Source organism: Solanum stenotomum, chromosome 10 (genome assembly GCF_019186545.1).
Source record: "Solanum stenotomum isolate F172 chromosome 10, ASM1918654v1, whole genome shotgun sequence".
NCBI classification, from domain to species: Eukaryota; Viridiplantae; Streptophyta; class Magnoliopsida; order Solanales; family Solanaceae; genus Solanum; species Solanum stenotomum.
The window spans coordinates 4,814,865-4,831,052 of NC_064291.1; the positions used below are offsets into that span (position 1 = coordinate 4,814,865).

Sequence of the window (16,188 nt, forward strand, 5' to 3'; positions counted from 1 at the left end):
AAAAAATATTTTTTAATGTTTCGAAACAAATTAAAACATTCTTTATGTTTTTTTCGTTAAAAAAAGCTTGATTACTAAAAAATTAGGCCCTTCGATTTTGGGGGCCTAAGGCATATGCCTCATTTTTAAAGCCATGGAGCCAAGCCACTCCTAGACTTTTATGAAAAATTGTGACTTTTATGAAATGTTGTGACCTTTTCGAAGGGTTGCAACTTTTCCAAATAGTTGTAACTTTTCTGATAAGGCATAATAAATATTTGTTCACACTACCCTTTGTTGTCTATAAATAGAGGGATTTCCCTCTCATTTTAAAACAACAAAATTTTTGAACATCATATTCTTCTTCACAATTAAATATTTGTGTATGTTGCTCCTGTTGAGTGACTCACTGACACCGTTTCTTATGTTAAATATATGTATTTTTATAGTCATTAATTTATGCTTATGTTATCAAGGATAAATGATAAGGTGTAATAATTTTCATTTTCCTTTACATTATCAATGTTTATTACTACGTAATCTTATATGTAAGATAATACTCCCTCTATCCCTAATTATTTGTCCACTTTTGAATTGACACACCTATTAAGAAAACAATAATTGACATAATGAGTTTACCATTTTACCCTATTAATTATGAAGTAGATGAATTAAAAATTTAAGATTTTCAAAAAGTTCTACATTTTTCAAAGTAATTAATTAAGGGTATAATAAGTAAAAAAATATTGTCATTTCTTGATTTGTCAAAATGAACAAGTAATTAAGGACAACTATAAAGGGAAAAGTGGACAAGTAATTAGGGACAAAGGGAGTATAGTGTTTTAGTTTTAATGCCGGCCAGATTTTAAGTATTATTTTATAAACGAAAAAGGGTCAAAATTGCCCCTGAACTATACAAAATAGATCACTTATACCCTCCATTACATTTTGAGCTAAAAAATACCCTCATTGTTATCTCTAGAGACCACAAATACCCCTCAAAAGTTAACAACCCAATTTTTTTAATGACATGGCAAGCCATGTGTGACTGATCCTTCCATCTAAGCTGCCAACTAGGATTAACACTTACTTTTTTTACTTTTTTTTTTTAAATCTAAATTTCCTAAAATTGTATTATCCAACAAAAAACAAGAACAAAGTTAAAATCATCTGGCCGTATATTCCCCTCATACATACAGAAGATGCAGGTATGTCATACAAATCTAAATTTTGAACCTCTCAAAATTTAGATTGCTTTAATTCGTACAATAATCAAACAAATATTGGAGAGTTAAAATTGGGTTAGCAAATACTAGAGATAGTGTTTCCATAATGTAAACGAAATTTCGTATCCCAAATACTGTTAGATTTGGGAGGATGAATTGATAGTTAGCAAGAATGAGTTAGTGGAAATCTTAGTTGGCAGCTTAGGTAGAGAGATTAGTTCCACATGACTTGCCACGTCATTAACAATTTGAGTTGTTAACTTTTGAGGGGTATTTATGGTCCGTAGGGATAATATCGCGGGTATTTTTTATCTCAAAATATAACGAAGGGTATAAGTGGTCTATTTTGCATAGTTCAACGACAATTTTGATTCTTTTCCATTTTATAAATTACGAAGCATGAGTAATTTTACCAGTAATATATATAAAAAGTTCAAATAATCAATTTTACAATTGATGTTCAATGGACCAGAGGAACGGAGAACGCCGGGGAATCCAGCCGGAATTTCACCGGAACCCTCATCCTGCACCGCCGAATTGGCCTTCCGACGACTCTATCTCTCGTAATGATGGGAACTTAGACAATAACAGAAGAAACTTTCCCGGCGACGGCAATCACTACAATCGCCGGCAACATCACCAGCATCACCATCGGAATCCGAATTTTGAGCAAAATTTCGGTGGTTCCGCGCCTTTTCCGGCTCGTAAGAGACCTTTCGATCAAGCAAGCTCTGGTACAAAGCACTGTTCTTCTCCCAACGATTAAATAATCTCTCATTCCTAATTTGTTTGGCACTTTTGCTTATCGTGAGTGAATTTGATTAACTTTTGAGAGACTTCATAATTTTGTTTTAAAAAAAATTAAATATGGGGAAACTATAGTAAAGAGTTGCCACCTCGACTAATTCCACATGATACGTGTCACCTTTCACCAACCTTTCACCAGACCACGATAAATAAGAAGAAATCACCTGGTATTTTTTGTCTTTGCTGGGATTTGAATCAGAGACTTTATGATTTTCGATCACTTAATTGACCGCAATAGAGTATTGTGAGTTGCAATTTACCTTGTATAAAATTGGTGAAAAGACACATTCTAAAATGCTGGTAATTTCAGTTAGTTGAATTTCCGGATGCAAAGGGAAAGTTTGTATATTTTACTGAGTATTTATAGCAGGATTTCCCAAGTAACACTGCTGCATTTTGTTTGTTTAGACTTTCTGGATTGTGGCAGTTTTGTGAAACTCTATGTTGTAGGAGTTCCAAGGCCAGCAGAAGAAGAAGATGTAAGTCTTACAATTGAGTATTCAGAAAAATGATCTCTTTTTTCCATGTTATGTTGCTATTTAGTTGCATTGAATAAGTGGGATTCTATGTGCTATTGCCTATTAGTTATGCTTAAGAGTAAGACTTGAGGCTTTTAATTAGAACTTAGATAGTAACAACAACAACAACAAGAATGTCTACTATTTGTCTCGACCCCAAAGTAGTTGAGGTTGGCCATATAAAGCCTCTATACATTCTGCTTCAATTATCCAGGCCTTCATCCCAATACCTAATAATTGGGTTTTTAGGACAGAATAAATGTTTATAAACATAGAGATACTTGAAATCTCACATCTAACCTACGTTGACATACAAATCTCTAACCAAATGAAGATACTCCTGAGGACACTATACAAATGTATGTTTAAGACAATGTATTACTCGAGTATAGCCACACACATCTTGCACATATTTTTTAACACTAACTTGGTGTTTATCAATGGAAGTTTTTTACTTATCAAAAACATGTACCAACAATGATTAAACCTTAATTGTAAGTTGATCACTTTCTCTTGCTTTCCTGTCTCTTTGGAGGGAGTGATGTCTAGATATTGACTTTCCGTTATTCATTTTTTACTCCTTAATCTTTGTGAATTCTAGGTATCCTATGGTATACATAGATACTTCACTTGTCTTGGATTAACCGCATCAAATGGATATTATATAGTATCCTGGTATTCAATTACAATGCCAAAGTAGTAGGCGTCAACTAATGTTTCCAAATAATATGTACAGAAAAGTAATAGCTATCCATTCGTGTAGGTAGAATCCGTTAACCACTAGCTTCGGTCCGAATCAATATGTACAGGCTTTCCCTGTCCAATTATCCAGTTACGTTCCATTTCAACGGGATGTTAAAAAATTGAATTTTCATCACTCAAGTGCTTGCAGATTCCATGTTTGACTATGTTCATTATCTGGGCATTTTGAAAATATTCCTACATATTGATACACGCTCTTTCAATTCAGGTCCGGTCTGTTTTTGCTGCACATGGGCACATTGTTGAGTTTGTTCGTCTCACGGATAAAGGCACCGGTCTGAGGAAAGGTAGAGGAATGTTGTAACAATTGCAGTTGCCAGGCTATCTGTCTAGTGTACTAGTTGTAGTTTACATTGGTGATGTTGGTTAATCAAATGTCCTGTCATCTGTACTGGGTTCTGTATTACTAAAGTAGTTCAAAGCAGTTAAATGCAATTTAAATATTGTGAATCATTTAAACTACCAGGATTTAATCTTTTTCCCCTCTGTGAAACAGCCTCTCTACCCCACAAAGGCAGGGGTAAGGTCTACGTAAACGGTAAACCCCACTCACCCCAAACTCCACTTGTGGGACCACACTGGGTTGTTGTTGTTTATGTTCACTATATTCCCTGCACATGTATCATCTGGAAGTATAATATTATCTTTTTGACAAGTATAGGTATCAGAATAAAAATGAATTGTTTTTCTTTAAGAAGAACAAAAATGAATAATGATTTACTCTGCAGAATGCTGTTTTGTGAAGTATAGAACGCTAGATGAAGCTAATAGGGCTATTGTAGCATTCAATGGTCGATATACTTTCCCTGGGGTTAGTTTCCTTCTCTGTTATGAAGTTAAAATGATTTACCCTCTCAAGAAATTATTGATCTCCTCTTACTTGGTTTGTTTATATTTCTTGCTTTGCAGGGTGAGTTTCCCTTAACAGTTAGGTATGCTGATGGGGAACGTGATCGTCTTGGTAATTTTTCACTATCTCTGTTTAAATTTATAAAAAATAATATAGTTATCATATGCTTTGTCAAATTTTAACTAAAGCAAATTAGAACCCTTCCACTATTTACATTATCCACCAAACTCACTCCCCACCTGCTATGTTAAGCTTCGTGTATGACTGCAATTTTATTTTCCAGGAAAACACGTAGTAAGGATAAGACTGTTTCACTGTACTAAACAATATTAAGAATAATAATAGTACCTTATCAAAAATAAATAAATATTAAGAATAATAGTAAACAGACTAATTCTTGGGAAGTTCAAAATATTTTTGTTGAATTGACATGGGATATTTTCTCAAGTGTATACCAGTCTGAATTTTAAGTTATTTCGTTGTGCCTCTCTGTGTTAATTTCCAATGCTTTATTATTTTTATCTCCATTTTTACCTCCTTTTTCTCTTATTGTAGGAATCTTGACCGAACACACTCAGAAACTTTATGTTGGTGGTCTGAGGAAACAAGCTTCCAAAAATGAAATTGAGCATGTATGCTCCACATATATGCGTTTAACCAAGACATCTAGACTCTATCTTCCTTTTGTTCCTTCAGTTTTTGCTGTTACTCTATGTTCAATTTGTCCATTCTCTGTGTGTGTGTGTGTATGAGAGAGAGAGAGAGAGAGAATCTGCATGTCTCATGCTTCGATTCTTGTATCTATAGATAATATGTATTGGGCACAAACTCAAGCTTTTGTGTACTTAGTGCCATTGGATGAAGCAATATGTAGCAACTACTTTTGCATTAATGTCATTAGTATGGGTTTATCAATTGTAATTTTCATCTAGAGGATATAGCTGATGAAGATTAGAACTTGCTCCGTCCCACTTTTACCTGGCACATTTTTTGATTTAGGATTTAGTAAAGTGCATCATAAACTATGCCAAATAACAAGCTTTATTCCGTTCTGATGTTTGAAAGATGAGTTCATATCATGATATTGTGTCCTCCTATTAGTCAATGCTCATTTCATTACCTCTATAAATATTGTATGAAGTGCAATTAAATCCTTGATCTATTATACACTGTCAAACGAAGTCACAGATAAGAGACGGTACTATCTGTTTCACTTTTGAGCCAATGGAAAAGTTTTGAATTAGTATGTACGCCTTTGCTGGCAGGTATTTTCTCCATATGGGATTGTTGAAGAAATCTACTTAATTGTTGATGAACTAAAACAACGTCGTGGTATGTAACAATCACTATCTTCTCTCATTATTATTTTGGCATCTAATTTGCAGGAGTATTTGCATTTGGCAACAGTTTGCAATGATGCTCTCTTACTGTGCCTAGTTTTAGGCCTCATTTGTTTGCACTTAATGGAGGTCTGAATCTGAATGGTTCATACATTAGGCCATTAAGTGTGTTTGTTTTTTTTACTTAAAATCTCTTAATGGGTCTGAATGAATCAGATCCGTGACAGAGTCTTATTCTCATTCAGACCCTTTTAAAGACAGTTTTAGTTTTGAAAAAAAAATTGTGCTCTATATATTTTTCTTCAAAAAAGATTCGAGCCTCTCTCATTCTTCAACTTTATTAATTACCCAAAATATTTTCCTTAAGCTTTTAATTTTTGTTTTTGCGGCTTGTTTATCAAGAATTGATAAAATTTATTGTAAAATTTTTATTTGACTAAAGTTCGAAACAACTTCATAAATATGTGTGTTTGAAGTAAAAAAAAAAAGGATGACTACATTGTTTTCTAAAAAATACTTTTATTATTATATATATATTCAGATGTTTAATAACAAGCAGTCTTAATCATTCAGTGTTCAGATCTAGATCTAGAGACAAGATCTTAATCATTCAAATGTGCATTCAGGCTCATACATCTTAATCTTAATGAAAACATATGAGGCCTTAGACATGTTTCTTTGTCGCTATGGCTGCTTCTCTAGATACTGCCAACAGTTCAGCTGGTGGTACATCTTCCTTAATTTTACTAATCAAGTGCTTCTTGACCTGTTTGAACAGTGTAGTTGCATTTGCTATATTTGGTGCCATGCTTATTATTCATGCTGCCTCTACATAAATATAATGTCGGCACACCTACTTCTGGATTGTCTACACTTGCTTTGTATTTCAACTTTTTCTTCTTGATGTTAATATTATTCTTGCCTTGAAGGAAGTGCTTTTATCAGGTTTGCTTGTAGAGACATGGCAGTTGCGGCTATGAATGCACTACATGGCACCTATATAATTGAAGTAAGTCCCTGCATTAAACCATTAATGTATATATCTAGTTCTGATCTGAAACCAAATCTCCTTTCTCCATTCGCTTGTGGTTCAGGTATGTGAGCACCCGTTGGTTATTCGATTTGCAGATCCTAAGAAGCCCAAGGTGGGAGAGTCGAGGTAAGCACCATTCTTTGGATTTTTTTTATTTTTCCTTTATCTTTGGATGGATCAACCATTGCTAGTTTAGGAGTACCTCTTTTTGTAGGATGAGTCAATTACTTTTTCTGAATAAACAAAGTAGTAGTAATTTAGGATGAAAAGTTAAACACAAATTTAAGAAACTAGAATGGAATTGATACTCTTCTCTCTTATTGTGATATCAGAGATTTTCTTGATTGAGAAAGTTAAAGTGTTTATGATCAGTGTTTTAAAGGCTTCTTCGAGCTTGCAGAACACCTTGAGGCTCACATGTGGGGCTTTGTTTTGTGAGGCTTACGCCGGAAGCACCTGGTTTTGAGCCTTAAACACGCTTAACGCTTGGGGCTTGGCCAACAGTTCCTACGCAAATCATGTGTCTAATTTCTAATTAGCAATGTTGACCCTCAAAATTCTTTAGCAAATGAATGATAAAAGTTGTATTCTCTATTGGAATTATGAATTTCCAATTTCAATAAAATTATTTACCTTATGAAAAAAATTCATACAATTGCTTATGTAGTTTTAAACTTTTTTCGTAAGTTTATGCTTATTTTGTTTTTATATAAAAATGGAAAAATTTAAATATTCAGGGAACTTATGAGTCCTGTGCCTTGGGGCTTATGCCTCACCCCACGTGTGATAACATGCTTCGTCTCATGCCTCTGCCTTTTATAAAACTGCTTCTACTTCCCTCAGGCATCTTTTCTAGCATCTCGTATGTTCTGTAACAAGTCCCTATAGGTACTTGTTCCTATCCGTCCCCATTCTATTTATTCATTCAGTTCTTTCCAGTGCATTTCTTATGCAAGTCCTGTTCTGGTTAAAGTACATTAGACTAGCTTTTAGTATATCATCTCTCGTATTTTTATTTGCTGATTGCCGTATGTGGAACTTACATCTTGCAGGGCGCCATCCCTTATGAATGAGCAATTCAATGGGAATATAGGAGCTAACCAGTCTAATCACCAGAGTCCAAATCAGGTTATTGTTCAATATTTCTGATTAAGTAGATGGCAACATGTCGTAACACGTGTCTTACTATTAGAATGGCCTAACAATTTCTATCAAGAGCTGTAAGTTTCTTATGCGAGTACATCTAATTTTGTGCTGTACGAGCTTAGTTTTTTTGCCTTTTTGAGAAAGGATCTTGATCTTATTATCCCAAAGAAAATGATCTTTCCTATTTGAATAATGTGCAACCCCCATTACAGAATTACCAATGAAAGACACAAAGCAAAAAAAAAAGATGTTTCAAGTATCTGTTGCATTTTGCAGACTCCAAATAACAGAAGCAATCCTCAGACAGTTTTCAGCACTCATGTTAGATCAGATAATGTTTTGCCATCAGCTGCATCTTCTGTCAATGCAAAATCTTTAAATGCTGAGATGGTGGAGTCCATTGATTGTGAGTGGAGTGACCATATCTGTCCTGATGGAAACTTATATTATTATAACTGTGTAACGTGTGAAAGCAGGGTAAGATTTCATTAGTTGTCCAATTTTTTTTCTCACTTGATCCATGCCCCTCAAAATGCAATGAATGCCTGAAAACATGCAAACAGTGGGAGAAGCCTGAGGAGTTTGCACTTTATGAAAAGAAATTAGAAAAGCTAGATCTACAGCAACAGGATCAGCACAATTTAAAACTTCCAGTATGTAACACTCCAGAAGTTTCTCAAATGCGTCAGGTACAACTTTTCTCAGGGAAACCTTCCTTTCATGCAGCAATTAATGATTTTTTCAACTTGTTTTTTACTTTTGTGGTATAGGTTTCTTATTGGATGTTTTGGATTTGATTTTGTGCATGAAACTTGAAGGTTTTCATCCATTGATCAATGAAACCTTGTTTTACTGCATTGGCGAATCTTATATTTGTTAATTTAATTGAAATAGGTCATTGACCACTTTTGTATTGGGAGGTTTCTCAAGTTTATTATTTCAATAAGATGCTCTGAACGACATAAAATGTAAAACTTGAACACATATTGCTGGAAGGTTTTTGAATGATATAATCAAATGTGAAGCGTAGAAATTATATGTTTGGTGCATATTGATGCATTGACAAACTAAAAGTTATCTTGCTAGGAAACCTGGAAGGTTAGAGGCGGTCAATATGCATTTGGGCTGCAAATTACCCTCTCTTGTTTTTCTCCTTGGTCTAAGACTCAGTTTTGATCTTACCCAGATTGCACTATTATTAAGTACCTCAATTTAAGATCTGTAGAGGAAATGAAATACTATTTTCACATTTTCTTTTGAAAAGCATGTCAGTTGGCACTACAGCTCAAGGGAGATTCCTTCTTTATCACCTTTTTGCATCTATTTCCCAGTAAACTGACGTCATTAACATCATTTTGCACCCATATATATGTACAGATCCTTCACGAAAATATCTGCCTGGAAACAAAAACCAAGATAAAGTAAAAATAGTTGAAAAGGGATGGAGCAAAGATGTTCCTGCTGACAGAAAATTATTTTATTCGGGTGACGGGATTCTTTTTTTCTTTTTATTTTTCGTTTCATTCAAGAAAATGTCTGTAATATCAGTGGCTGCTTTAATGTTGGTTGATATTATCTCCAGACATTGTTATGTCACAAATATATTCAGTGAACAGCCACAAATTATATTTAACATGGGGCCACAGCCATTTGTGAAGAAAGCCTTCTGTGTAAAGATTACTTTAACTACTCTATGTGGTTCCTAGGGATCTCCTTATTGTGCCAAACAGAGTATTTGCAATATAGCATCTCATCTTTTGTCGTGTATTCATTATCTGTACTGCTACTGAGGTAGTTATTCCAAGTAACAGAGGCTACTTTCTGGACGTGTAGAAGTCAAACATTTGGGAAGATAAAAGATGCTAATGCTGTCCTTATGCCTAACTTTGACAATCTGTAAAGAGAAAATACGGTGGATATTGTTTGGCTTTTTACTTCTCATTCATCTTGCTAGAAAAGCTGCCTTTTTTCTATGAATAATCATGGGTCGTTCTTTTGCATGTGCTCACAGGCATTTACCTAGAAAGTTTTTTTTTTCTTCAAATTGATTTATGGTTAAATTATCCTTAATGTCAAAGTGAGACTTCCCAGGAAAGGGGTTTCTCAGAATGTTTTTGTCATTGTGAAACTATAACCTAAAGGCTGGGTTTTGGAAAAGCTGTGAATTGCCATTGCTTGCACTTTGGAGATAGCAAACAAAAGATCTTGTGAAACATTAGATTTTCATATATCATAGTGAAATAGAGACCTATCGAAAGCGAATAGTTAAGAATTTCACATGGCTTCAGAAATTCCAATAGTCTAGTTACAGCTGGAATCAATGATATGCCCTGGTAAAAGTAGTGTGTCATTTAGTGCTCATGTTGTTCTGTGAACTTACAATAAAAAATGGACATATCTTACACTTCAGTAGTAATAAGAATGAATTAGCAACTGATCCCCCCAAAAAAGAGAACTCTTATCCTTTCTTTTTCTTTTTCTTGATGGGGTATTCATGTACTGATTTTTATTTATTTTATAAGATAGGTTATATTTTATCATAAAAAGAAGTTACCAAGGACATACTGTAAATTACAAGCGGAGAGATTCTGGGAGAACTGTTACATAATCATTGTGTCATGTATACAAATTACTTACATAAATGAAGATGGCGTAAAACTCATCATTGGATATGTTCAAATGGATTAACTTCAAATGTATACAAGCAACTGTATATAACGAACAAACTTGAAGCTGGATTTGCTTGGAGCTCAAGGTTTTGACTTTTTAGTTTTTACCTAGATTAGGATGTAATGACAGCAGAAGAAACTTATGGGTATCTGTGTTTTTTTGCAGCAAATGAATGAGGGAAGAAATTGATTCTTATAAGAGTATAAATCCTAGTCGGGTGCGGATGTTGTGTGTATGTTATGAGTTCATTTGAAACTAGTGACTGGCTCAGACCCTGTATATGTGTTAAAACTTAAAAGAACCACTAGATAAGTACAAATAACAGATTTCTACAACAACAATATATCCAGTGAAATTCCATAAAGTGGGGTCTGGGGAGGGTAGAGTGTATGCAGACCTTACCCCTACCTCATGGAGATAGAGAGGTTGTTTCCTAAAGACCCTCGGCTCAAGTGAAACAGATTAAAGTAGTAATGAAAAGGTATAATGACAGTGAAGAAAACATGGCAACTATACAAAAGCATTGCAGAGGATACAAGCATCAGCAACATCAAACTTAGTAAATCAGTAGATTATGACAGAATCCTGAACTTAAACCCATAAACTTCAAATTCTGGATGCACCGCTGATTCCAGTTAGTATATAAAGATAACAGAAACTTATATTGAGCCTAAAAAACTTCAAAACACTTGGGAGGAGAAAACATACTTGCATATCTATAGAATGTGAAGAGGATGTTTCATGGATTTTTAAAGCAGGTTTTGTTATGTAGACCAGTGCTTTTTGAGTTTTTGTGGCAGATTTGTCTTGGTCAATGTCAGAGAGGATTCCCTGGAGTACTTGGATTAGTTGTGCTATCAGGTTAAAAAGTTGGGGTATAAGATATAGTAGAATAACATATCGGAGGTTCAGATTAATAATTAGAAGTTGGATATTTAAAAGAAAGTGACAAGCTAGATCAAGCAAAAACGGGGAAGATTCATCCTAGTCAAAGTGGCCCAAAAAGATGTGTAAATTGTCACTCTACAGTAAATTGGTCTCAATCTTATTAGATAGTTGAGTGAATAGAATCGACTCTCCTTGGGAATAATCTCTTTTTTGGTTATTGAGTGCAAGGTGAGAACGAGCATGTGCAGAATTATTACTTTCCTATTTCACAAGGTGCTACTAACTTGAAAACCATCATTGAGTAGCAACTGTAAAAGATGAGTTAAGAAAAGAAGAGGTCTAAATGGTTTCGAAGCCCAAAGAAGGATACACCTATTAAAAGAATGATAGTTTTCGATAGAGTTGAATGAAGATAATGTCATATTTGATGAGAATAAGGCTGACCCAAGTTAACTTGTCCTAGTGAATTCAGTTTCCTTATGTTAGTGAATTGGCTCACTCTATATATAGAAATGGGCATACCATGAACTAACTCTTGGAAGTGAAAAGCTGCAGCTCATTAGATGGTATGTAGCATATCTGTAAACTAAAAGTTTCAGTCAACTATAATCCAATTTTTGGATTAGAATTTGAGTGAACACACTTTATGCCCAGTTCCTTTTATCTGTTACTATTGATATATTTGACATAAGAGAATCACACACTTGTTTTGGTCCTATTAATAGAGCTGCAAGATCACTTCTTGTTGCATTTTTTGGATTCTTTGGTGGAAACGAAACAGTAGATGCTTTGAGGGGACCTCAGCAATTATTCCATTTTTGAAGCCAATGTCTTTCAGATCTTTCTGCTAATGTGTTCCAAATCTTTCTTGTTGGTGTAAGAATTTGGGATGTAAATGATATTTTCTTGGATTTCCTTGGCTTCTTAAGTTTTGTATAGAATCCATACCTTTTCTAAATTGCATCTTATGGGTGCTATTAATGATATTATCATTACTTCATAAAATAAAATAAAAAGAGAAGAGATTACTGTCCTGTTCTCCCCTTTCTTATTCTGTTTACCATATGACTTGTAAGAAATAGTGATGTGCTGACTGCTTCTCTCAATTAAGAATTAGATCTTGGATTAGTCTTCTTTTTGATAAAGCAGTATATGGTGTATGCATACATGTAGGTCTTTTTGGAAGTCAGATTCCGATGTCTGCGCATTTTGATATCGATCTATAAATATATTTGGTCAATCATCAGCACTTATATCTGGACATTTGCATATTTAGCATCTCAATAATTGCTTTTGGAGCAAAGGAATTATTCAGTCTGATGATCTTACACATGTTTTTCTGAATTTTCAGGAACCTGAAACAGCTAGTTCAGCAGTTCCTATGGCTTGTGTCTAAACATTGGTTCTCATTTTTGAAGTTATTAGAACTAAGTCTATGGTATCACACATTGCACATTTTAACATTTCAATAGTTTCCTTTGGAACAAAGTAGCTGTTCATTCTCATGATATTGTATGTGGTTTCTGAATTTTCAGGAACTCGAAACAGCAAGTTCAACGGTTCCTCTGGTGTGTGTGTAAACAGCATCAGTTTTCATCTTAGAAGTTACTGGAACCGGGAACGGAATGTATGGTTTTGGTTTTTCAATTACAAGTGACTCTAGCACTGAAAGGCAACATATCTGAAGACTGGGTTTCTTGTGTGCAGATTTGTTCCTACATTTCAATTGCTAGAGATTTACTTGTGAGCTTTAGACTGTTTAGAGCCTTTCCCCAGTTGGGAGCAAATATGTTTTTGTGTAGTTGTACATTTGGTCCAAAGTTTTAGAATTTTTTTTCCTAACTCTTTGTGTTAAGCCCGTTTGGACATTATTTGAAATTAGTGATTTGAAGTTAAGTTTTATTGAACAGGTAATAGATTTCTTAAGCTATATTTTCTCATAAACATGAAAATCACTCCACTTGTGGAAATTATCAAAAGAATAATTAATGCTTATACCGTCCTACCAATTAAGTAAACCTAAGGTGTCGCATTGATAAATTGCATAACTTAATGTTCTTTTTATAAAAGGAAAATGCTCAAATTGCCATAGAACTTTGAGAAAAGACTCATTTATGTCATCGTTAAAAGTTTGGTTCATCTATATCATGTACATTTGAGAAAAAGGCTCATCCATGCAATTATTTATTAGCTGAAATGGCATAGGTGAGCCAAACTTTTAACGGGTGGCATATGTGAGCCTTTTCGATGACATATTTGAGCCCTTTGCCTTTTAAAAATGATTTAATTAATGACGTGGCCGAATCATAATTGACCACGTGTAAAATAATGGTTTTGCAAAATTGAAAATATTTATCGAAAAACTAAATAATTCTTGATTACCTATTACTAGCGTTCTATCCTAATTATCGACTTTCATAGTATCATATTATCTAGAATCATGTCCTTGATAAATTACACGTGTCTTATGTCGGCCTACTTGTACTTACTATAAAACATATATCATATGAGACTTGAGCATGTGAAAGAGAAAAAACACATATCACACGTAAATGGTAAATCGCATACATCGAATGCGTTTTACCCTATACTTATCATAAGGGCATTTTTGGTATACTTACCCTTATGTCCTTTTTTAATTATTATTATTATTACAAATATTTATCTTGTAAATTTTGATAAAGTGAATGTTTTCATGTCTTTTTATAATGCTTAGTTTTAGTGACCAGTACCTCAAATGTTATGTATTTATTTTCAGTCTTAATTTATGTGATATCGTTAAAATTTTAAGAGTTGATCAAGTTTTTTATTGGTACAGTTTTATGCATTTTAAATAATTTAAACGGTTAGTTATTGTGTTTTACAATAATTTTATATAAATACAAATATATAAATTATATTTCATGAAATATAAAACTTCTATGTTTAAATTCACGATCATAGTTTAAATTTTGAAGTTTTATAATTTTTTTGTTTTACCATTAGAACATTGAGCCTGTGCTTAGCACTGGCCAAACACCACTGTCGAAATTTTATCTATGCCACAGAGATCGAAATAGATGGATAACATATATTATTTGAAAATTATTTTTAAAAACATTATAAATCATTATAATTAATGACTTAAAATATATTAAAAATTTGGTTGACTTAAATTTTCACTTTTGTCACATAAATTGGGACTGAGAGAGTGACATATATTATTTGAAAATTACATTAAAAGTGCTATAAATCACAATAATCAACAACTTAAAATATTTAAAAATTATATCAAAACTAAGTTGTCTCTTCTAATTTTATACGTGCTACATAAATTGAAATAGATAAACTTTGCGATTACAAACTTTCATATATACATAATTTTATAAAGTTACCCTAGTTAACAATAATAGTACTCCCTCTGTCCCAATTTATGTGACTTACTTTTCTTTTTAGTCAGTCCAAAAAAGAATGACACATTTCTATATTAAGTAACAATTTAACTATAAAATGTTTATTTTACCCTTAATAAATTGATTTACAACCACATAAATTTCTATCATTCATTTTAGACCGCAAGTTTTAAAAGTCTTTCTTTCTTTCTTAAATTTCGCGCCGAGTCAAACTACCTCATATAAAATGGAACGAAGAGAGTAACTAATTGTTCTTTAATATAATCCTTTCACATGGTATGAACAATGACTTCACGTCACATGTGAGTTGTATTTCGCAAAACTTAAAATGAGGAGTTTTCTTTCTCAAATTATAAACTAATGTGTTAAGTCATTTAAAAATAATAATTGAAATTTCAAATCCTGTGTTTTGGAGAATCTGGATAAGAAATCATGATCCCAAATCATATGTCTAGACGCCTATTTAAAATTATTGTACTAGTCTAGTATGGATGTTCAGGTAGCGAATCTCAACTTGTTTTTGTACTGATGTATAGTTATTGTATAGATGTTCACATTATCTTTTTCGGTCTTTTGACTAATAGAAAGTGTCTAGTAGGGATACACATAATTTAGATTTACTTATGCTACTTTTTATGTGATGTTCTGTCTAATCAATATTTTCCATTCAAATCAACGAATGTATCTCATATGTTTTGTAGATAAACTTTATTTCTTAGCCATGATTAATTAATTAATATATATTATTTCCTTAATATGTGATTATTAAGGTTAAATTAATTTATCCTAATTCTATCATTTCCCCTTAAGATGACGTTTTATTTATTTTTTAATAATTCAACAGAAACCAAGTTAAAAACATAACGGAATAAGAGAAATATCACTTGTACAAAATTCAAAGTAATTAACTAATTATATATATAAAACTTGGGAATCAAATAAGATTTTTTCCCCCCAATAATATAAGATCAAGTCAAAGCCATACAAATCACCTGTCTCTTATGAAAATTGTAAGTGTGATTTTTTGTCAATTTTTTAAATAGTATTTACAATTTAATTTTATTAAATAACAATTATATAAAAAGGACATAATAAAAAAGAAGTTAAAGCGGGGTTCACGTTATACAACTTTCTATTATTAAATTGATACACGTAACATTCATTTAAAAATCAAAATAATCATTAAAAAAAGTTTTGGATAATCATTTTTTTCCTTGTCAAATAATGATTATAAATTAAGAGTGAGATATATGCTAAATGTAAATTTATACGTAAAAAGTAAGTAAAATTACGATAATTAGTACAGTATATATGATAAGTTCAAAAATATAATAGTTTAAAGATTAAAAATAATAATAATCAAACATTGAATTCATAAAACTTAAATACTATATCCGTCTCACTTAAAATCGCCATTTTAAAATTTAAAAAATCATAAAATTGAAATACTTGCTTCGACTCTGAATGAGTAAATGACATAAATAGTCCCTCAACTATAGGAGTAGGTCTAAAATGGTCCCTGAACTATACACTTAACAGATTTAGTCCTTTAGCTATTCAAAAATTTGTCAGCTTTG

At 32.7% G+C, this 16,188-nt stretch overlaps 1 protein-coding gene across 3 annotated transcripts; it reads left to right on the forward strand.

Annotated features, from left to right (window-relative positions):
* Positions 1 to 1,637: 1,637 nt before the first annotated feature.
* LOC125842307 (flowering time control protein FCA) lies at positions 1,638 to 13,133 on the forward strand. Of its 3 annotated transcripts, XM_049521588.1 has the most exons (14): positions 1,638 to 1,939; positions 2,421 to 2,491; positions 3,501 to 3,579; positions 4,021 to 4,103; positions 4,202 to 4,253; positions 4,698 to 4,774; positions 5,408 to 5,474; positions 6,412 to 6,491; positions 6,577 to 6,641; positions 7,568 to 7,643; positions 7,938 to 8,138; positions 8,225 to 8,350; positions 12,571 to 12,657; positions 12,755 to 13,133. In XM_049521588.1, the coding sequence occupies exons 1-13, from the start codon at positions 1,669 to 1,671 to the stop codon at positions 12,613 to 12,615; spliced, it is 1,293 nt and encodes a 430-aa protein (XP_049377545.1). In that variant the 5' UTR covers positions 1,638 to 1,668; the 3' UTR covers positions 12,616 to 12,657; positions 12,755 to 13,133. The 3 variants fall into 3 exon arrangements, with proteins under 3 accessions (XP_049377545.1, XP_049377546.1, XP_049377543.1); XM_049521589.1 differs by lacking the exon at positions 12,571 to 12,657; XM_049521586.1 differs by lacking the exons at positions 12,571 to 12,657; positions 12,755 to 13,133 and adding an exon at positions 9,039 to 9,535.
* Positions 13,134 to 16,188: the final 3,055 nt, after the last annotated feature.

Excerpts from the sequence above, each read along its gene's own strand:
- LOC125842307 (XM_049521586.1), top strand. The coding sequence starts at position 1,669 with ATGGACCAGAGGAACGGAGAACGCCGGGGAATCCAGCCGGAATTTCAC. Across the intron at positions 1,940-2,420 it reads TTTCGATCAAGCAAGCTCTG|ACTTTCTGGATTGTGGCAGT; the intron begins GTACAAAGCACT and ends TTGTTTGTTTAG. Across the intron at positions 3,580-4,020 it reads AGGCACCGGTCTGAGGAAAG|AATGCTGTTTTGTGAAGTAT; the intron begins GTAGAGGAATGT and ends TTTACTCTGCAG.